Below are 20,688 nucleotides of genomic sequence, written 5' to 3'. Positions count from 1 at the left end.
TATTTTTCTTAAAACCCATAGATGAGACCATTCTACGTCTTTCTTTTTTTTTTTTTTCTTTTTTTGTGGTTTTTGGGTCACACCTGGCAGTGCTCAGGGGTTATTTCTGGCTCTAGGCTCAGAAATTGCTCCTGGCAGGCACAGGGGACCATATGGGGTGCCGGGATTCGAACTGATGACCTCCTGCATGAAAGGCAAACGCCTTACCTCCATGCTATCTCTCCGGCCCCCATTCTACGTCTTTCTCTCTGACTTATTTCATTCAACATGTACATACACGTATAGGAAAATTTCATGACTTTATCTCTCCTGACCGCTGCATAATATTCCATTGCATATATGTACCAGTTTCTTCAGCCATTCATCTGTTGAAAGGCATCTTGGTTGTTTCCAGAGTCTGGCTACTGTAAATAGCACTGCAAAGAATACAGGTGTGAGGAAGGGATTTTTTAATTGTTTTTTATTTTTCTTTTATGTTTTTATTTTTTTGCTTTAGGGCCACAATGGGCAGCGCTCAGTGTTACTCTGACTCCATGCTCAGAAATCATTCTTGGCAGGTTTAGAGGACCATATGGGATGCCAGAGATTGAACCCAGGTCAGTGGCATGCAAAGCAAATGCCTATCTGCTGCTCTGACCCCCCAAAAAAACCTTTTTATAATGATGAAATCTGAGCACCTCTCACTTCTATTATACATGTGACTACCAGTAGATGTCTGGAAGGGCTTCAACATGGCACTTGTGAAGAGCATGGCAGTGAATGTGTAGCAGAAAAAAATGTGGGCTGAAGTAGCTTATTGAAATATGCCTAGAGCCTAAATTAGATTCGGACCCCTATTGTCATACACGTCAATAAATCATCACATTTCAACTATAGTTTTCTGTTGGTTTTCATCCAGAATCACATTAGCATTAGTTGTTGATGATATTAAAGTAATTCAATGAATTTGAAAATTCATTGAAAATTAGAAACTTGTCTTTGACATGTACTAAAATATATATTAGGTCATTCTACTTTCATACAAGGCTCCCCAAAGATATGATTAAATTTGATTTTATATTTAGTGACCAAAAATAACCAAAATATCTGGTAAATATGGATTATACTGGTTCTTAAGACTCCCTGCCTCAATATTCCCTAGCTAATTTGGCAAGTAAAGAACGTAAGATGTCAAGGTGTTAAGATGTTAAGATGTCAAGATGTTAAAGGTCATAGAAGTAAAATAATACAGAACCTCAATAGTTGCAGAGTAGACTCTGTTGTGACTTTTCACCTATTTTTATTGTATTGTTATCACTGATACCATCTTTACTTATCACAAGCCAGTATATGAACTTGCCTTTCACCTTGTTAATATTAACAGTCAGAAGGATGAAACATTAAACATTTATCTCCATTAAATTCACAAAAGATAAAAAATATAAGCTGCAGTGTTCTCATTTCTTTAAGTTGTATCTATAAATCTTTCACTGTTTCAACATGAACTCAATTTTAATCTCACACCTGTTCTCCCACTTTTTTTTACTGAAGCAAAAAAATTTTATGGGATGATGTGAAAGGGTTATTATAATAAGCTCTACATATTTCTTAGAGCTAAAATAGTTCTAATACTGTTTAAACCGATATATTATGTGGTCAAATACATAGATTGCCATCTTCTCTTTTAGAAATGGAACATTACCATTTCATAAAATACCTTATAAAATTTTAATTACAGCCAATATTTTACCATTTACAGGCTTAAATCTGATGCAGTGATTCAGTGAGAATTAAAATAATTTGGGCTTTCAATGGGGAGGAAAGCAAATCAAGATCTCTGATTGGTTATTAAGAGGACAAAGGTTAATGACTTGATTATAGGCATACATTTAAAACCGTATTCATTTCAAGAAGTAAAAATATACAAAATATCTCTAGATGAGCAAACATAATCATGGGAAAAAAGTAGCTTATTGCAAAAGCAGGATTTTGCAATCTGCAAACCTTGAATACAATTCAACTACATCAAGTTGGCTTTAAAACCAGTCACAAAATATGTCATTATGGAATATAGATCTATCACAGCAAAGTAATCAGCAAATTAAATGTTAATCCTATTCTGTTCATAAATGTTCAACATTAAAAGAATAGAATCTAAACGATGATAGGATTGCACTGACTACACTAAATGCCAGTGAAAAGGAACAGGATGACATTTTTGTCGCACACACCAAATGCAAAAAAAAAAAAAACGTATGATATTGCTGTTTCAATCTGTTTACTCTTAACCTTTTGTAGGCTCATTTCCAATCTAAATTGCAGCTGAACTACAAAGCTCACTCATCACAGAAACATTACTGGACACATTTTAAAAAAACTGAATAGAAGATTTAAAAGCAAATATAACCCTTGTCCTTCCAATTTTTCTTCTGACCGTCCATCTCTTGACACGATTTGCCCTCCAGATGCAATTATCAATTATGCATACCAATAGAAAAGCTGTAGTTGCAAAAATCTACCCTGAGACATGAAATATCTGTTTCCTCAACCGAAGTCTGCAGTGTCTCCTCTGCTGCACAACTGCAGCAGGACTGAAATCACCTGACGTCTTCTGGGTGGTGGGAGCAGCCTGACCGCAGCGCAGGTCAGTAACTAGGCTACTAATACTCGGCACTAACCGCCTTCCTTCTATCTGTTTATTGTTCGAGGTCTTTTGCTTGTTGCTCATGCCAAGTGAGCACTTTTGTAGGGGGAATGGCAAGTTACAAGAAAGGGGGAGAAAAATAGTCCCTTTCACTACATGTATCTGAAATGCACTTAGGATTTTTTGTTGACAGATGGCTGAATTAACAAATTATGCTACTGGCTTTCACTTTCATTTAAAACTCCAAAATCAGTGGTTACCTGAAAAGATAAAAATGGACTAACCCAAAGGGTATTTATTAGCTTAAGTTTCAAGCCTGGGAGAATACTGATCTCTTTTTCAACTACATGTAAAATAAGGCTTAAAGCATTTAGCATTTTACTCTCCTTCCGAGAGATAGATAAAGAGAAACACAAAGTCTAAATCATTAACATTTACAGAACAACATTCTAATTGAATAGAAATGTTTTAATCAATTTCAATAATCTCTTTTCGTGTAATGTTCCATATTTTCCCTTACATGACATAAATGCAGAAATCTAAGATTATACACTAATCTTTTTACTCACCACCTGCTACAACTCAATCTTTCAATAAATATTAATTCAGCAAGACTGCAGGTACTATTAATAGATTCTTAGCTTGTAGAGAAATATTCATGTTCTAATTATATCATCTGCTTTCGGGAAAGTGACATAGCGCACATTAAAATTTTACAGATAAATTTTAAAACAATGTATGGGAGTGCCGAAGGAGATAACATGGAGGGTAAGGGCATTTGCCTGCATGCAGAAGGTTGGTGGTTCAAATCCCGGCATCCCATATGGTCTTCTGAGCCTACCAAAAGTGATTTCTGAGTATAGAGTCAGGAGTACACCCTGAGTGCTTAATCTTCATAAAACTGGCAGTTCTCTCCAGTACAGATTATGTAACTTATCAAATGCCTATAACCAGCTTAACTGATGCAACTCATTTAATTAAGTAGATATGGCAGTATAAAATAAAGTCTTTTTAAATATGTACAAAAAAGAATTACAAGATATATAGGCTGTGTACAAATATACATACTTTTGAGGGGCTAGAGCCATAGTGCAACAGTTAAGGTGACTACTTTGCCTGTGGCTGACCAGGACTTGATACCTGGTTCCCTAAGCACCGCTGCCAGGAGTGATCCCTGGGCTGGGCACAAAGCCAAGAGCAACCCTGTACCAGCAAAAAAAAAAAAAAAAAAGCCAAATGTACATAATTTTTAAAAACTTTATATCTAAGATGAAATAACTAGTTTTGGAGTTTTGCTATAAAATTGTGGTGCTGCAAAATTCTTAGTATTAGAAATAGCATGAACATTAGTAACTTATTCAATTAAGATGCCTTCTTATCTTACGTGCCTAATTCCAAACATATAAATCAAAACAATTTTTAGAGCCTAGTATACTCAGCTAAGAGTTAGTATTTAAGTCTTATTCATTAGACCCATACATAATGTAAAATTTGAGTGTCTCATATTCATTATATCTATTTAAAATTAGATAAACTAAAAAAGAACAAAGGCACATGACACATTAAAAAGTTCATATTAAGGCCTGAGCAGTGGCGATAGAGATAAGGTGTTTGCCTTGCAAGCCGCTAGCCTAGGATGGACCGTGATTTGATCCCCAGCATCCTATGTGTCCCCACAAGCCAGTAGCGATTTCTGAGTGCATAGCCAGGAGTAACCCCTGAGGCGTCCAACGGATGTGGCCCTCCCCCCCAAAAAAAAACAAAGAGAAAAAAATTTCATATTAATATAGCATTTAAAATCAGACTATAACCCTACGAAAACTGATCTGTTCTCCACCTGAGAAAATTAACATAAGGATATAGTTTAATAGGTTTGTTTCACATAAAAAGACTACCCCAAAACAAGCAAATAAAACTACAAATCGAGTAACAATTATCTCCACGTATTATGTTTTCTTCAAATGTTTAACATTTTGTTCTTTTAAAATAAAAATTACTTCAAAGGCAATTTTCAGAGTATATATTCCAGTTTGCAATGGGAGGAGTAACCTATTTTCCCTTAAAAGTTTAAGTTTTCTTTCCTTAAACAGAAGAGATAGTTCAGTGGGCTGTGTGTCTTTGTCTTGTGCATGCCCAATGCCTGGTTAATTCCCAGCATCATACACACACACCAAGCATCCATCATGAGAGATTCTTGGGCACAGGTAGTAAACCTTGAGTGTGATGTATATAGAGGTCTTTGTAATACTTCTCTTTTGATTCTGGTTCCCACTGCCTGCTTTTTCCCCCTCCCCCCAGGGGGAAAGGTAGGGTATGAAGTAGTAATACATTGGAAACAGGTAGCAGAGAGGAGGCACATTTTTCTGCAGTCCTGTGGGGCTCCTTGAGTGGGAGCAGCTGGCTTGTTGTGAACTGCTTGAGTATGAGTTCTTGCCTCTTTTTACTCTAATATCTGTGCGGATTATTTGCTACAAACTAATATAACTGGAAGGCTTCACCTATCCTTACTGCAGAGGGGATATGGGGTTTCCTTTTTCCTTATGAGATTGTGGAATAACCAAACCCTAACCCCACCTCAAGGGAACCAAACACTTCATTTGAGCACCATCAGGTGTGGCTCAATCTCCCACTATCACAAAGTAAGGTTTCCAAAGAAACAGGGTCCAAACTGCTTTTATTCATAATGCATAAATAAAACTGCCCGCTGAATTATAAATATATCTTGTATATATAGTGGGAAAGGTGAATTTTTCTTTAACTGAAATTAAAAACAGATTTACATAAAAGTTTTTAAGCTGTCCAAAATTCATGTTTGATAACTTCCCACATATACTCAAAACTAGTCAGCAAGAATAAAACCTAAATATAAATACTCACTAACTCTTTTCCAAAAAGATAGCACTCATTAGAATCATGCACTTTTTCTTTTCATGTCTTAACTCATTTTCTTGGTGCACCAACTGCACTGTAGGAAAACAATATATTAATTTATACTAAAACAACAAAAATCATTTTCTATAAACCTCTCAAGTATTTTGTATGTAAAATTCTTAATTATAACTAATTCATAGATTTTTTTTGGTAACACAGGATTGTATGTTGGGATGGGCAACAATGTTAAAGCAATAAATCTGCCCTGGCAATTCCCCCTAACATATTATTCCTACTTTTCCACTTCTTTTCCTTTCTCTGCCTACATCCACACACCAGAAAAATTCAGGTTTCTGTTTTACTTTGTTTTCTTTAAAATGTTTATAAAGAGAAATAAAATGAGAAGAGGGTGACCCCTAGATTTTGGCAGTTGCTTGTACACTATTCATGATAACAGATTCCACAACAGAGAACAGCAATTTTTTAAAATAAATTGTAACTACAATTATAAACTTACTTCAGTGGCTAGAGAGTAGAGGAAAGGGGATTGAGGTGCTTACTTTACACACAACTGACACCAGTTTGATCCCACATATCATATATGATCCTTCAAGCACAGTATCAGGAGTAACTTCTAAGCAATGCCAAGTATTGTCCAAAAACCAAATTTATTTCAAAATGCCTCTATTCTGAGTTCTAAAAAACATTAAGAAATTAAATATGCCTCATTACTGAAAGGTATTAGTTCTGTTTAGTATCATGTGCTATAATATAGACTCAATTATAGCACTTCAGTATTACCCACTTTTTCCTTAAGACATGGAGAGACTTAAAAAAGACATACAATAAAAAGTTAAATAACTATATGCTTCCCCAAAATTAAATGCATTTTTTAAGTTGGAACTTTAGACCTAACAGTTAAGCTCTGAACAGGCTTTAGATTTCATAGGTTTGGGGAAATGAGGGTCATTTCATAATTTTTTTTGGGGGGGGCCACACCCGTTTGGTGCTCAGGGGTTACTCCTGGCTAAGTGCTCAGAAATTGCCCCTGGCTTGGGGGGACCATATGGGACGCCGGGGGATCGAACCGCAGTCCGTTCCTTGGCTAGCGCTTACAAGGCAGACACCTTATCTCTAGAGTCACCTTCCCGGCCCCATTTCATAATTTTTAAACAGCATGATTCAGCTATTTGACTCAGACAATATATCAAATTACAAAACGATTTTCTTATTTTTTGGGGTTGTTTGGAGCCACACCCAGCGGTGCATAGGGATTACTTATGCCTCGCAGGCTTGGTAACATGGGACTCCGCTGACTGAACCCAGGATCTGCCACATGCAAGGCAAACACGCTACCCACTGTACTATATATCACTCCAGCTCCTTATTTTCTTTCTTGTTAAGATTTACAAGTGTTCTATATATCTTAAAAAATGAACTATTTTACTAGATGGATGATGAGTAAATTTTTACTCACAATTTGTGTATTGTCTTTTTATTCTGGACATTGTTTCTTTTGCAGTAAAAACTGTTTTTGTTGTTTATTTGGGCTTATGGAATGCCAGGGATCGAACCCCAGTTGGCTACGCACAAGGCAAGCACCCTAAAACACTGCACCATTGCTCCAGCTCCTATCACAATTCAATTTCTCAGCTCAGATAAATTTATTCTATATGACAATTATGTAGCATTCTAGCGACCTCTCTTTCTACCTACAACACTAGGTGGCACCAATGCCCATGATTAAACAGTACAGTTGACTGCTTCAACCATGGTATACAATAAGGCAAAAAACTGCATTCTGAATTTTCTGGCTATATCTTAGGATTCTGGCCTAAAATAAAGCAATTGAATCAGAGTATGCTAGAAAAGAAGGAGTAAAGACCCTACCATCATTAGAAATATGAGATAAAATGATCAATGAGGGCTGGAGAGATAGCACAGGTAGGGCATTTGCCTTGCATGTAGCTAACCTGGGAGGGACCCAGTTCAATTACCGACACCCATATGGTCCTCCAGCCTGCCAAGGCTGATTTCTGAATGCAGAGCCAGAAGTGACCCCTGAGCACTGCTAGGTGTGGCCCAACAACTAATCAATAAAGTTTAAAAAAAAGATCAATGACTAAAAGTTTAGAAATCCGTTCTTAGCAGATCAAAATTAAAAATAAAGATCATGGGCCCGGAGAGATAGCACAGTGGCGTTTGCCTTGCAAGCAGCCGATCCAGGACCAAAGGTGGTTGGTTTGAATCCCGGTGTCCCATATGGTCCCCCATGTCTGCCAGGAGCTATTTCTGAGCAGACAGCCAGGAGTAACCCCTAAGCACCGCCGGGTGTGGCCCAAAAACGAAAGAAAGAAAGAAAGAAAGAAAGAAAGAAAGAAAGAAAGAAAGAAAGAAAGAAAGAAAGAAAGAAAGAGAGAGAGAGAGAGAGAGAGAGAGAGAGAGAGAGAAAGAAAGAAAGAAAGAAAGAAAAGAAGAGAAAGAAAGAAAGAAAGAAGAAAGAGAAAGAAAGAAAGAAAGAAAGGAAAGAAAGAAAGAAAGAAAGAAAGAAAGAAAGAAAGAAAGAAATGAAGAGAGAGAGAGAGAAGAAAGGAGAGAGAGAGAGAGAGAAAGAAAGAAAGAAAGAAAGAAAAGAAAGAAAGAAAGAAAGAAAGAAAGAAGAAAAGAAAGAGAGAGAGAGAGAGAGAGAGAGAGAGAGAGAGAAAGAAAGAAAGAAAGAAAGAAAGAAAAGAAAGAAAGAAAGAAAGAAAGAAAGAAAGGAAAAGAAATGAAAGAAAGAAAGAAAGAAAGAAAGAAAGAAAGAAAGAGAGAGAGAGAAAGAGAGAGAGAGAGAGAAAGGAGAGAAGAGAGAAAGAAAGAAAGAAAGAAAGAAAGAAAAGAAAGAAAGAAAGAAAGGAAAAGAAAGAAAGAAAGAAAGAAAGAAAGAAAGAAAGGAAAGAAAGAAAGGAAAGAGAGAGAGGAGAGAGAGAAAGAGGAGAAAGAGAGAAAGAGAGAAAGAAAGAAAAGGAGAGAAAGAAAGAAAGAAAGAAAGAAAGAAAGAAAGAAAGAAAGAAAGAAAGAAAGAAAGAAAGAAAGAAAGAAAGAAAGAAAGAAAGAAAGAAAGAAAGAAAGAAAGAAAGAAAGAAAGATAAAGATCATGTGGGGCCAGAGATAGCACAGTGGTAGGGCAATTGCTTTGCATGAGGTTGAAGCAGACAGACCTGCATTCAAAGAAAGAAAGAAAAATAAAGATCATGTGGGGCCAGAGATAGCACAGTGGTAGGGCATTTGCTTTGCATGAGGTTGACGCAGACAGACCTGCATTCCATCCCTGATGTCCCATATAGTATCCAAGCCAGGAGTGATTTCTGAGTGCATAGCCAGGAATAACCCCTGAGCATCACCGGGTGTGGCCCAAAAGCCAATAAATAAATAAATAAATAAATATTAAGAATTATGTATAAAAACAAAATGTAAAGTAAGGTTAAAAAACAAACTGAAGAAAAATAAGGCAATACAGCATATCATTTGGATCAGAAAAGAATAAACACATAATTTTAAAATGGACAAAGGGTGTTATTAAACAGCCAATTTACAAAAAAGAACTAAGGTTCGCCAATAAATATGTTGACTTTCACTAATATTAAAAACACCACAATAAGTTAGAAAAACAATGACTACAAATAATCAGGAAAGAGAAATAAATCATATTAAGTGACTAGCAATGTACTAGGCCCTTAAAATAAGAAAATTTATAATCATTATACACTTGAATCTTATAAACTGTTATTGGCAACGGAATGATGGGTGCTTTCTTACTCAGTAAAAGGGTGAAAATTAGCACATTAATGGTGACCATTTTCTGTCTAAACACTAAAAGTATGTGCTCATATTTGGGATTATCAAAAATTTCTGTAAAAGTATTAAGATATGTAAAATAAATAAATAAATAAATAACAGCAAACTAAAGTACAACCATACCAAAGAACTCAACATTACAAAGTCACTCAAAGTGGAAAACTGGTCAACAACATACCAAAAAATGAACTCAGACCTATCCTTAATACTATGTACAAAGGTCAAATCAAAATGGATTAAAGACCTTGATAAAGGAAAACGTAGCCTAACAACCCATGCATGACGTTGCAGCTAAAGGCATCTTCAAGGATGAAGCACCACTGACCAAGCAAATGGAAGCAAAGATAAACAAACTATTAAACTGAGAAACGTCATCACTTCAAAGGAAATAATGACTAGGATACTAAGGCCACCCACGGAATGGGAGAAACTATTCACCCAATAATCATCAGATAAGGGATTAATATCTAAGATACAGAAGGCACTGACTGAACTTTACAAGAAAAAAATCTAACCCCATCCAAAAATTAGGAGAATAAGCAGATATTTGAAAGAAGAAAAACAGAAAGTCAAAAGGCACATGAAAAAATGTTCCACTTCAATAATAAGCAGGGAAATGAAAATCAAAGTAACAATGAGATATATCATACCATAGAAAAAACTTTTTTTTTGGTTTTGGGCCACACCCGTTGATGCTCAGGGGTTAATCCTGACTATGCGCTATGTGCTGAGAAATCGCTCCTGGTTTGGGGGACCATATGGATTGCCGGGGGATCAAACTGCGGTCCATCCTAGGCTAGCACGTGCAAGACAGATAGACGTCTTACTTGTGCCACTGCTTCAGTTCACCATAGAAAATTTGTAATACAACTTTAGTGGTTTCATAATAGTTTGCACAAATCCAGGGAAATGTATAATGTTGTTAAGTGTTTTAAAAGTTCTCAGCTATCAAAATGTTTCCCAATTGCTATGATGTTTTATTGTGTATAATATGTAGCAACTTATTCTCAGAACATGTCTGCAAAAATGTTCTCTTTGTCCACTGAAGTCTATGGAAAAGAACTTGGATACTATAGACTCTTATTATAGTGCTAATTATAAGAAATATAGCAAACTTATTTTCAAACTATATATATATTTGCAGACGTGACTTTGTTTAGGGAAGTTTATGGAAAGAAACTCGGGTGTTCTAGATTTGTATTATGGTGCTGGTGTAAGAATGTTTTGAGAATTTTCAAACTAAGTGTATCTGCAGAAAAGTTCTAATGTTTATATTCAGAGACGTTTTTGAAAAAAAAATGTGTTATGTATAAGATATAGAAAATGATGATTGTTTTGAGAAATAAACAATTTAAACTTTGATGCTTTGAGTTCTGATCTGAGGTTCCAGCCTCTGGCAAAGAAAAGTAAAACAAAAGTTTTGTAATTTTTTTTTTTTTTGGTTTAAAACCGAAAAGGTGGAAATGTAAGGTGACCCTAGCTAAAATCCTAAACAAAGGTGTTACCCCAACTTCCTCTTCCCACCAACCTCTTCCTTTGATATGGAAAAATCTTTTGGATAGTTACTTTTGTATCTGACTCAACTCACCTCCCCCTCCTGGTATTGGGATTTGGTTGAATAAAGAAAGAGTAGTTCTGACTTTGCAGGGCTCAGAGAGAGCACAAGGCAGACAGAGGCAATGAGGCAAAAAGCAGGCTGACCCAATGAGTATCTTTTCTGACTGGCTTGGTATTATTTCTCCTCTGCTACCTTGCTTCATCAGACCTTCATCATGTCTACCTAAGGGATTAGAAACACAATTCCTGTGGCAGTCTCACCAACTCATGTATTTTTATTTTGCAATCAAACTTGTTTATACATGGATGTGGACATGGAGACTATTACGTTGAGTGAAATTAGAGGGAAAGGGATAGGTAGAGTAATTTAACTCATTTGTGGGATATAAGAAAAATAAAAGACAGTACAATAACAGTATTCAGAATAAGCATCAGGGTGGTCCAGCCCAGAATAGAAAAGAGCCACAGGAGCAGTGAGTATAGAGTAGAGAAAGGTCTACAAGGACAAGGATAACTGGAACTTATCACTCTAGACAAGAACTTATCAGTGAATGGGAAGAAAGTGATACACAGGCACTCCTCCATTGACTAGTGTCAAAAGGGAAAGAGAAGGGGGAGAAGTGAGAGTAAGAAACAAATTGCCTGCCTTAAGAGACGATTGGGAAGGATGGAAGGGAAGTGGGGACATCGTTAGTGGGAAGGGTGCATTGGTGAAGGATGGTGTACAATATATCACTAAAACCCAACAATTAACAATTTTGTAACCAAGTGCTTAAATAAAGTAATTAATTAAAAAAAAGCCATGCTGGGGCCGGAGAGATAGCATGGAGGTAAGGCGTTTACCTTTCATGCAGAAGGTCATCAGTTCGAATCCCGGCGTCCCATATGGTCCCCCGTGCCTGCCAGGAGCAATTTCTGAGCACGGAGCCAGGAAAAACCCCTGAGCACTGCGGGGTGACCCAAAACCACAAAAAAAATAAATAAATAAATAAAAAGCCATGCATAGAAGAATGAAGATATGGAAATGCTGGATAGCTACACTATTTGTTTTCAAAAGCTAAAAATAAAATGTAAATCATGATTCCAATTTGGGAAAATTAGTTTTTTTACTATTGTCATAAAGTATACATAATGACTAAGTACAAATTTGAAGAATATAACCTTTGTGCCTTTTTAAAAATTCAGAATTTAAACACTAATTATAAGGCCAGAGCGGTGGCACAAGGTGTAAGTAGTCTGCCTTGTGCACGCTAGCCTAGGACAAACCAGGGTTTGATCCCCTGGCGTCCCATATGGTTCCCCAAGCTAGGAGCGCATAGCCAGGAGTAACCCGAGTGTCACTGTGTGTGGCCCAAAATAAAACAAAACAAAACACTATAAGAAATTAGAAAACCACTTAAGGCAAATAGAAATCAGTTGACTATTCCAAATAATGTAATGTAAGCACATTAATGGTGAGAAAGAAGGGAAAGTATCATTTAACTATACACATTCGTTCTTAGCAGGGTTGGAGGAATTTGCATACAAATCCTGTATTGAATTTCATTCATTATACAAATATTAGAAAGATCTAAAACTATTCTAAATAGTACTAAAGAACAAATCAATAAAAAATATAGGTGCTGGGGCCGGGAAGGTGGCGCTAGAGGTAAGGTGTCTGCCTTGCAAGCGCTAGCATAGGACGGACAGTGGTTCGATCCCCCAGCGTCCCATATGGTCCCCCCAAGCCAGGGGCGATTTCTGAGCGCATAGCCAGGAGTAACCCCTGAGCGTCAAACGGGTGTGGCCCAAAAAAAAAAAAAAAGGTGCTAGTAGGAGCTAAGCTGCATGACGAATAAATAAATATGAAATGAAAGCGTTCTCAAGGAATAGACTAAAATTAGAGGTATCTGTGTGAATCCATGTTTCTAAGCTTATAAGCTAATGCGCACTTGTTTGTATGCATGTAAGCATTTCCAAGTTGTTTCAAGTGCTAAAATAGCAAGAACCTACAACAGAATAGTGTATAACTACCATCTAGCTCTTGACCTCAAATACCACTAAAAGCAATTATGACTAGAGAAATGGATAATACAATGGCTAGGCAAAGTAGACATCAACATTTAAAAAAATAAAGCAAAATTCCTTTTTGCCACTATCTCCATCCAAAAATAAGAGATACCTGCAAGTCACTTTGCCAACTTGAAAGATCTTTAAATCTTTTAAGTACAGAAACAAATCATAAACTATTACAGTAAAAATAAGAAATTCATGGATCCATACTGGTAATCACTTCATAATTAATCTCTGGCAAGAGACTCACATAAATGTAGAGTTTAGGAGCTGAAAAATTCCATGAGCCAGACAGTACAGGGACTAGCATATGGTCAACCCTAGTTTAATTCTCTGCAGCAACAGTCCCCTGAGAATTGCGAGGTATAACCTGAAGGATCCCAAGCTCCATGGAGTATGAACTAGGTAATCCTAAACAATTGCAGGGGCATTGTATTCTGGGGCCCTCACATTAAATCACTTGCAGCCGGCCAAGAACTCCCAGGAGAGGTTCCTGAGTCTCTTGCTTACTACTTGGGAGACCCTTCCACTTCTCCCAATCATTCATTACCTTTTAGCTATGTTATAAAACTAAATCAAACAAAAATTACCAAAGGATAAGCATTGGGGGAAGAGGTATTTTGATGGGGAACAGGATACAGATGTCTTGAAGTGTTCATTTCCAATATGAAAAATCTGTTACTACCTTGACTTTAATAGTGAAAATTTACCTCAAATTTGATGGATAGTAGGTACCTCCAAATGTGATACCATAAGAGAAACAACACCTTCAATTGTACTATGAATCACTTTTACCTCATCCCAACCACTAAGAAATAACAAGAACAAATTCCAAAATCAGCAAAGTTCTACGAGGTGGGGGGGCACAGAGTAATAGTACATCAAATAGGAATATTGCATGCAGCTGGCCCAGGTTCAATCACCTCCAATGTAGTCCCCCAAGTCCTGCCAGGAATGATTTTGAGCAACCATTCACCTGCTTGTAACAGATGCCAGTTAAAGTTAAGTCAATGAAAGTATCAAATTTCAAGGATCTACTCTCTTTCTTTTTATAGAAAAGGAAAATGGATTGTAAGTCAAGTGTCAGTAAAGTCAAAAATGGATTGCAGGGACCAGAGAGATAGCATGGAGGTAAGGCGTTTGCCTTGCATGCAGAAGGTCAGTGGTTTGAATCCTGGCATTCCATATGGTCCCGAGCCTTCCAGGAGTGATTTCTGAGCATAGAGCCAGGAGTAACCCCTGAGCACTGCCGGATGTGACCCAAAAACAAAAACAAAAAAAGAAAAGGATTGCAGGTAAAGTGATTGTCAGTGGTACAGCCACGACTAAAATCCTATTATCCCACACTAGATTTCCTTTCATGATTTCTATATAAGACAAACATTGGGTATATCCATATAACTTTATTTGCTAGATATCTAGGGGAAAGAAATAATTTATCAGAGAAAAACTTAATGGGATTACTCAAAAACCTCTTATGCTTCCTTTTCAGCCATTCCTGTTTACCCTCCCAAAAAGCCCAACCCTCATTTATTCCCTCAATTCTAAATTATTGTTATAGATAAAATCACTAATTTCAGTAAGATAAATCTAAGAATAGGTTTACTTCTGAAACTATAAAACAGATGACTGAGTGTTCCCATCTACTAAAGTACTACTGCATCTTGAGAGAGGGTAGTGAGATTGATGGAACAGGATTTCATGGGCTATAGTAAATCACTGTGCACCTCCTCACTTATCCTCGATTTTCACCCATACTTATAATCATCACGTTGCTCAGGATTTCTGTTTTTGTGTTTCGTTTGTTTGTTTTTGGGTCACACCCAGCAGCACTCAGGGGCTACTTCTGGCTCTATCCTCAGAAACTGCCTCCGGCAAGCTCGGGGGACCATAGGGGACGCAGGGATTCGAACCACCCTCCTTCTGCATGCAAGGCAAACGCCTTACCGCTGTGCTATCTCTCTGGCCCCAGTTTCTCTTTACTCTTCCATCATAAACCATTTTACCCTGCAATCTAAAACCCCTTCATTTCACTGTGAACCACGCCCTATCCTCAACTTTTTTACTAAACATTTCTACCATTAGTTAACTTTTACTAAAACCTGCCTCTTCATATTGCTTTCCCCATTTAACTCTTTAAATGAAAGTTATAAATTTTGCTATTCCCAACATGTTTTGCTATTCTCCTAAAATGAAGAGAGATCCTGTCAAGCTCACCAGTCATGGTTCTAAATCAGAAATCTCTGGAGCAAAGGTCATAGCTATTTAGTTAACGGTATTCCCTTGCTCCTAATTCTTCCTCTTTCTAAAGCCTGTCATCATCCTGGGGAACTTTACTGTCATGTGGAAGAACAACCCACCATCTTTTTTTTTTTAGGGGTGGGGTTGGGTACACCCAGCATCGCTCATCGCTCAGGGGTTACGCCCTGGCTCTATGCTCAGAAATCGCTCCTGGCAGGTTCGGGAGACCAAATGGAATGTCGGCATTCGAACCACTGACCTTCCAGATGCAAGGCAAATGCCTTACCTCCATGCTATCTCTCCGGCCCCACAACCCACCATCTTATCTTGACTTTGCGGATGATCTTACTTTATTACTTAAGGACCTCATTGACCTGACTTCATGAATCTACATGCCACTCAACTTTTAGTCCTTACCTCATGGTCAAGTACCATCTTTTATAAACACCATTGAATTTTAAATTCAACATGTAAAATACACACACACCACACAACCTTACAAACAATTCTACTTTGACCACACCTATCATTTTAGGGGCAGGATACTTAACACTTTACTAATAAGGAATTGCATGCTTATCATTTTAGTGAGTTGGTATTTTTATTCTTTGGTTCTTAGATCTGACTCAAACAATCCTCTTGTTCTCTAACCTGCTAACTCTCCTAATTATCTTTCTTCTCTTTATAGTCTTCACCTTAGATGTCAGCCATTATTTCAAACTACTTTACTATTATACTCAATTTCAATGACTCACTATGCTTTTACTGGACAACCTTGCAAAACCGCCTTGAATGATAAAACCTTTCTTTAAATTCTAACCAAGCTCACTGTTGGGCTTGTAGTTAGTTTAAGAAAGATCACTTTGGGCCCGGAGAGATAGCGCAGCGGCGTTTGCCTTGCAAGCAGCCAATCCAGGACCTAAGGTGGTTGGTTCAAATCCCGGTGTCCCATATGGTCCCCCGTGCCTGCCAGGAGCTATTTCTAAGCAGACAGCCAGGAGTAACCCCTGAGCACCGTCAGGTGTGGCCCAATAACAAAAACAAAAACAAAAAAAGATTACCACAGAACATCCTTCAAACCTTGATTGAGTCCTTTAGTACAGTCTCTTTGCTTCCTTACTCAGAAGTTATATCTTACCTCTCAGTCTCCTATCAGTAAATAAAATAAACAAGCCCATAGAACCTCACTTTCAGTCACAAAATCCTAGCCTAGTAACACCCATGTTTCTGTTTTCCACTCAAAGTTCTTCAAAATCCTGCCTCTGCTAATCCCTCCACCTGAGTTCCTAGATTTCATCCCATCCCACCTCTCTACTAACACTTTTTAATTACTTTCTCTGTCATCTTTTTTTTTTTTTTTGTCTTTCCACTTCCCTATATGCTTGCTTATACACTACTATTCCTACACATTGTCATGTTTAGTACCCATCTGCTCAAGTCCCAATCAGTCTTAACATTGCCTAACACACCACCTGCCACTTTCAAGACCTTTCCTTTTGGGCAATTTCTCAATCCTTATCATATGGATTGCTCTAAAATTTGATAATGCTAAATAATACTTCCTTCCACATTTAAATCATTTTCTCTTGGTTCTCCCTATTTGGGATCTGTGACTTTAATTACAATCTCTAATAGAAACTGGCAAATAGAAACATACAGTCAAAGGCCTCTTGATCTCAAAAGTACCATATACCAACAAAGTCAAGACTGGTATTTTCCTTCTCTCCTTAAACCCTCTTTATTTTCTCTAGTTCCCTAACTTGGTTTCTCATGCTGTCATTTATTTTATTGTACATACCTGTAACCCAGGGTTCTAGAGTTATTTTTACCTTCTCCCCTTACCTTTATGTTCATAGTCAATCAAACACCAAGTCTTCCATGCTCCGTTTCCTCAATGTTCATAATCGTTTTATTTTATAACAATATTTTCTAAATAGTTTGCCTGCAATTTATTAGTAACCACCTCCAATAAATAAAAATTTTTGTTTTGGTTTTTGGGCCACACCCAGTGACCCTCAGAGGTTACTCCTGGCTATGTACTCTGAAGTCGCTCCTGGCTTGTGGAACCATATGGGACGCTGAGGAATTGAACTGCAGTCCGTCCGTCCTGGGTTAGCGCATGCAATGCAAATGCCCTATCACTTGCGCCACTGCTCCTGCCCCAAATACTAATATTTTTTAATAATCACAGGTAACTTAGAATGTTAAAAAGATATGTACAAATAAGTTTATATAGATTATGTGTTTATGAAATAAAGAATCTTAAAATGAGGATACTTTCTTTCCAGAAGAATTCATAACATTCCCCAATTTACTATACTTTTCAACAAAATTTCTACCACTCAATTTTTTATATTCACTTAGCCAATCACTGGAAAACACTGAAATATTAGACATATGCTTCAAAAATGGTTTTTTGAATGAAATGATTTGTAAAAGTGAAAGTCAAGTATCTTAAGATCTTGTTTTAATAATAGTTCCTATTCATGCTATCAGGAAAGAATAAAGCAAAAGAAAAGAAATGGACACTGAAATCAATTGTTTTCCTGTTCTATGGTGCAATATAAAAACGACTCATAAATAACTATATGCAAAAGTTAAGATTAATGTTAAGTGGTAAATACAAAGGATAAAGAAAAAGTATAAAAACTTTAACTGAGTTTGTTTTTTCAACAAAAGAATTCCTATTATAAGGATATTACTCTATAGTACTACACACAAAATGTGCTAGAATTCCACTTGAAGTAAAAATGGTGGCAAGAAAGAAAAAACAATGTATGGTGGATTACCTGAAGTTTTACTCAGCTCTGCTGAAAATATAGCAGATGGTGATCTGTTCTCTTTTTCTGTATCAGAAGGAAGTTTTTTCTCAGCTTCTTTCGCAAGAACTTTGGGTTTAACTAAACTGCCTATTTCTGTTTGAATGGGCAAAGTAGAAACATCTGGAGGCAGTACGGGCACCTTTGAAATAACAGACCTATCTTTGGAGAATTCATCTAGCAAATGGGCTTTATCTTCATCTTTAGGTTGTACATTCTTGAAAGAAAGGTCATGGGGTAATTCTGAGCAAGGCAATGACCCAACTTCATCCTGGATATTAGAAATTTCACCCTTGTGAGATACTTCTACTGCACTGTATTCTCTGGCTAAGTGAGGAGAAAATTCAGTTTTAGAACTGACATATGTAGGGAATTCTTCTATAATCTCAATTGGAGATGAATCTGAAAATGTTTCACTTTCTCTTGCTTCTGCGTCCTTAGAAATAAATATGCCATCATTTAGATAAGCTGCAATACTAAGCTCTTCCATCTGCAAAGGAATTTTCTCCTTTTGGGTCAGTGTTGAAACCTTATCAGGTAGTAAGTTATCATTTGCTGTGTCTAAACTGGGCTTAAAAGATTCCAAATATGGCTTTCCCACCTCCTGTGGTGAAGAAGCACTGAGCTTTTCCTTATTTTCATCTCTTATCATTGATGGAGATGAAGTTTCAGTGACACTGTTTTTCACAAGAATCACACTTTCATCTTGTTTTTGTGCAACTTCAGATATTGAATCGTCACTAAATAAGTCAACTGGTTCAGAATCTGGTGAGGAATCCTCAACCAGTTCAGACTGATTAGACACTAGCTGCACAACTTTTGCTACTTCTGAATAACTAGAGAAATCTGGAGTAGGTTCAGAAGAAAGCTTTGTTTCTTTAATTAAATCACAAGCAATAGATATATAGGGAGCTTCTGTTTCTTGAATAGCTACATTAACTCCTGGGTCTTTAATTTCCTCCTTTATTTCTGATACCTTTTTTAATGATACATTCATGGCCTCTTCATATGGTGGGGGATTTTCAGATTCAAGACTCATGATTTCATAATTACCTAAAGGAGTTTCTGATGGTGATGAACTGGGCTGTACTACAGAAGCACCAGCATTAGGAACTACAGAATTTAATGGTGCTTCCATAACAATGTCAGGTAAAACTGGTGAAGGAGTAGCTTCAGATTCTTCAAAGGATGGACAAAGCTGTGCCATGGGATACAGTGACTCCTGCACAGCTTCTGATGTTTGAACCAAGTCCATTTTTGTTTCAAAAGCAATTTTTGTACCTGCCACTTCATTCAACTCGCTTTCACACGCTTCCTGTACTAAATCTGGAGTTAGACCTTCAGGCATATTTGTCACTACTTCCTCAGTCACTTTTGATAAACTATCTGTTTTGACATAATCTGACTCTGAATCCTGTGTACCTATGAGGAAAGGATTTGATGGTCTAGTGTTCTTCTCTGTTACAATTTGGGCCTTTTTTTCTTCTATTTTTTTTTCATCTGTCTTATTTTCTGATGTATGGTCTTCCATCGAGGGAAAGATGTTGGATGACATGCTTTCGGTTGCTGTTGAGTTAAAGGGAGCACATGTGATATATACTCCTGAGCCATCTTTTACAGCTTCTGGTGTACTGGGAAAAGAAGTATCATCATTACTGCTTTCACTATCTTTTTCATGCTTTGCTTCCTCAAGGCTATCTGTAAAACATTTTTGAATCATTTTACTTTCCAACTTACTCTCTCCATTACCTCCAGCAGCCAACACTTCACTATCTTTCATGTAAGTACTTCTCATTTCCCACACTTGCTCAAAAGGTTTGAAGTCTGCATATTCCTCCCTCATAGGAACTTCTGATACAATTCCCTTCACATTAAAACTGTCCTTTGTTTTTTGGGAAGACATAATTTCCTCCTCTTTAAATGATTTAGTAAGGGCTACAGGTAATGCTTGCTGGTTATTAAGGATGCTATTGCTAACTAAATCCTCTTCATCTTTACTCTTCATAGCTTCTTCCCTAAGGTTTGCTGCTATCATGACAGATTCTAATTTTGGAGAGCAACTGAATGATGCTCCCATTTCTGAATACTCCAATTCTGTAAACTCAGTTATATCCCTGTTTACAAATGGATTTGTGGATTTCTTTGAGAATTCTTTAGAAGCTTCAATTGAAGTTTCTTGATGTTTTCCTTTGGTGGGAAATACTGTTGGTAAATTACCAAGGTATTCATGTTCTTTAGAAGGAGCAGCTGAGAAGTGAGACAGAGAAGGAAGAGAAGCAGTAGTTTCAAGCAGGACAGATGGGAAATCCTCTTGGCCAGTGGAAACAGTATTACCTGGCTGCTCCTTCAAGTCCATATTTTTTTCTGTGACCATGGACAGAAAGGAAAGTTAGAGAATGCCAGTGTTCTCAGAGTTAATCCAAGTTTTATAACGATCAAAAATCATGTTAATTAAAGACTTAAGAACTAATATTAAATGTTAGCAACATCTGATTTATAACTAATAAAGACTTGGATAATTACTAAGCAAATTTAAAACTGTCAATAAAATATGAGCATGGCTACTGAATGATTATATGCTACGCAATGACATAAATCAAGTCTTTTAGAAAAACCTCACATGTAATCGACTGATAAAAGCTATTTTTACCTTAATTTAGAAGAAAAGCAAACTTAAGAATAGAATTT

At 36.9% G+C, this 20,688-nt stretch overlaps 1 protein-coding gene across 5 annotated transcripts in view; it reads right to left on the bottom strand.

Moving 5' to 3' along the window:
• The window catches only part of RTN4 (reticulon 4), a 71,253-nt gene that overhangs the window by 33,132 nt on the left and 17,433 nt on the right, over positions 1-20,688 (bottom strand). Inside the window, exon 3 of one of the 5 annotated variants that reach the window (XM_049784763.1) lies at positions 17,971-20,364. The exons of 3 other annotated variants lie outside the window; for them this stretch is intronic. In XM_049784763.1, the coding sequence (XP_049640720.1) occupies positions 17,971-20,364 (2,394 nt within the window). Of the gene's footprint in view, positions 1-2,386; positions 2,586-17,970; positions 20,365-20,688 lie in introns of those variants that run through there. One more of the 5 variants, XM_049784768.1, reaches the window with a different exon arrangement.

The sequence above is a fragment of the Suncus etruscus genome, chromosome 12 (assembly GCF_024139225.1).
Source record: "Suncus etruscus isolate mSunEtr1 chromosome 12, mSunEtr1.pri.cur, whole genome shotgun sequence".
NCBI lineage: Eukaryota > Metazoa > Chordata > Mammalia > Eulipotyphla > Soricidae > Suncus > Suncus etruscus.
This window is presented reverse-complemented; position numbering and strand designations above follow the sequence as displayed.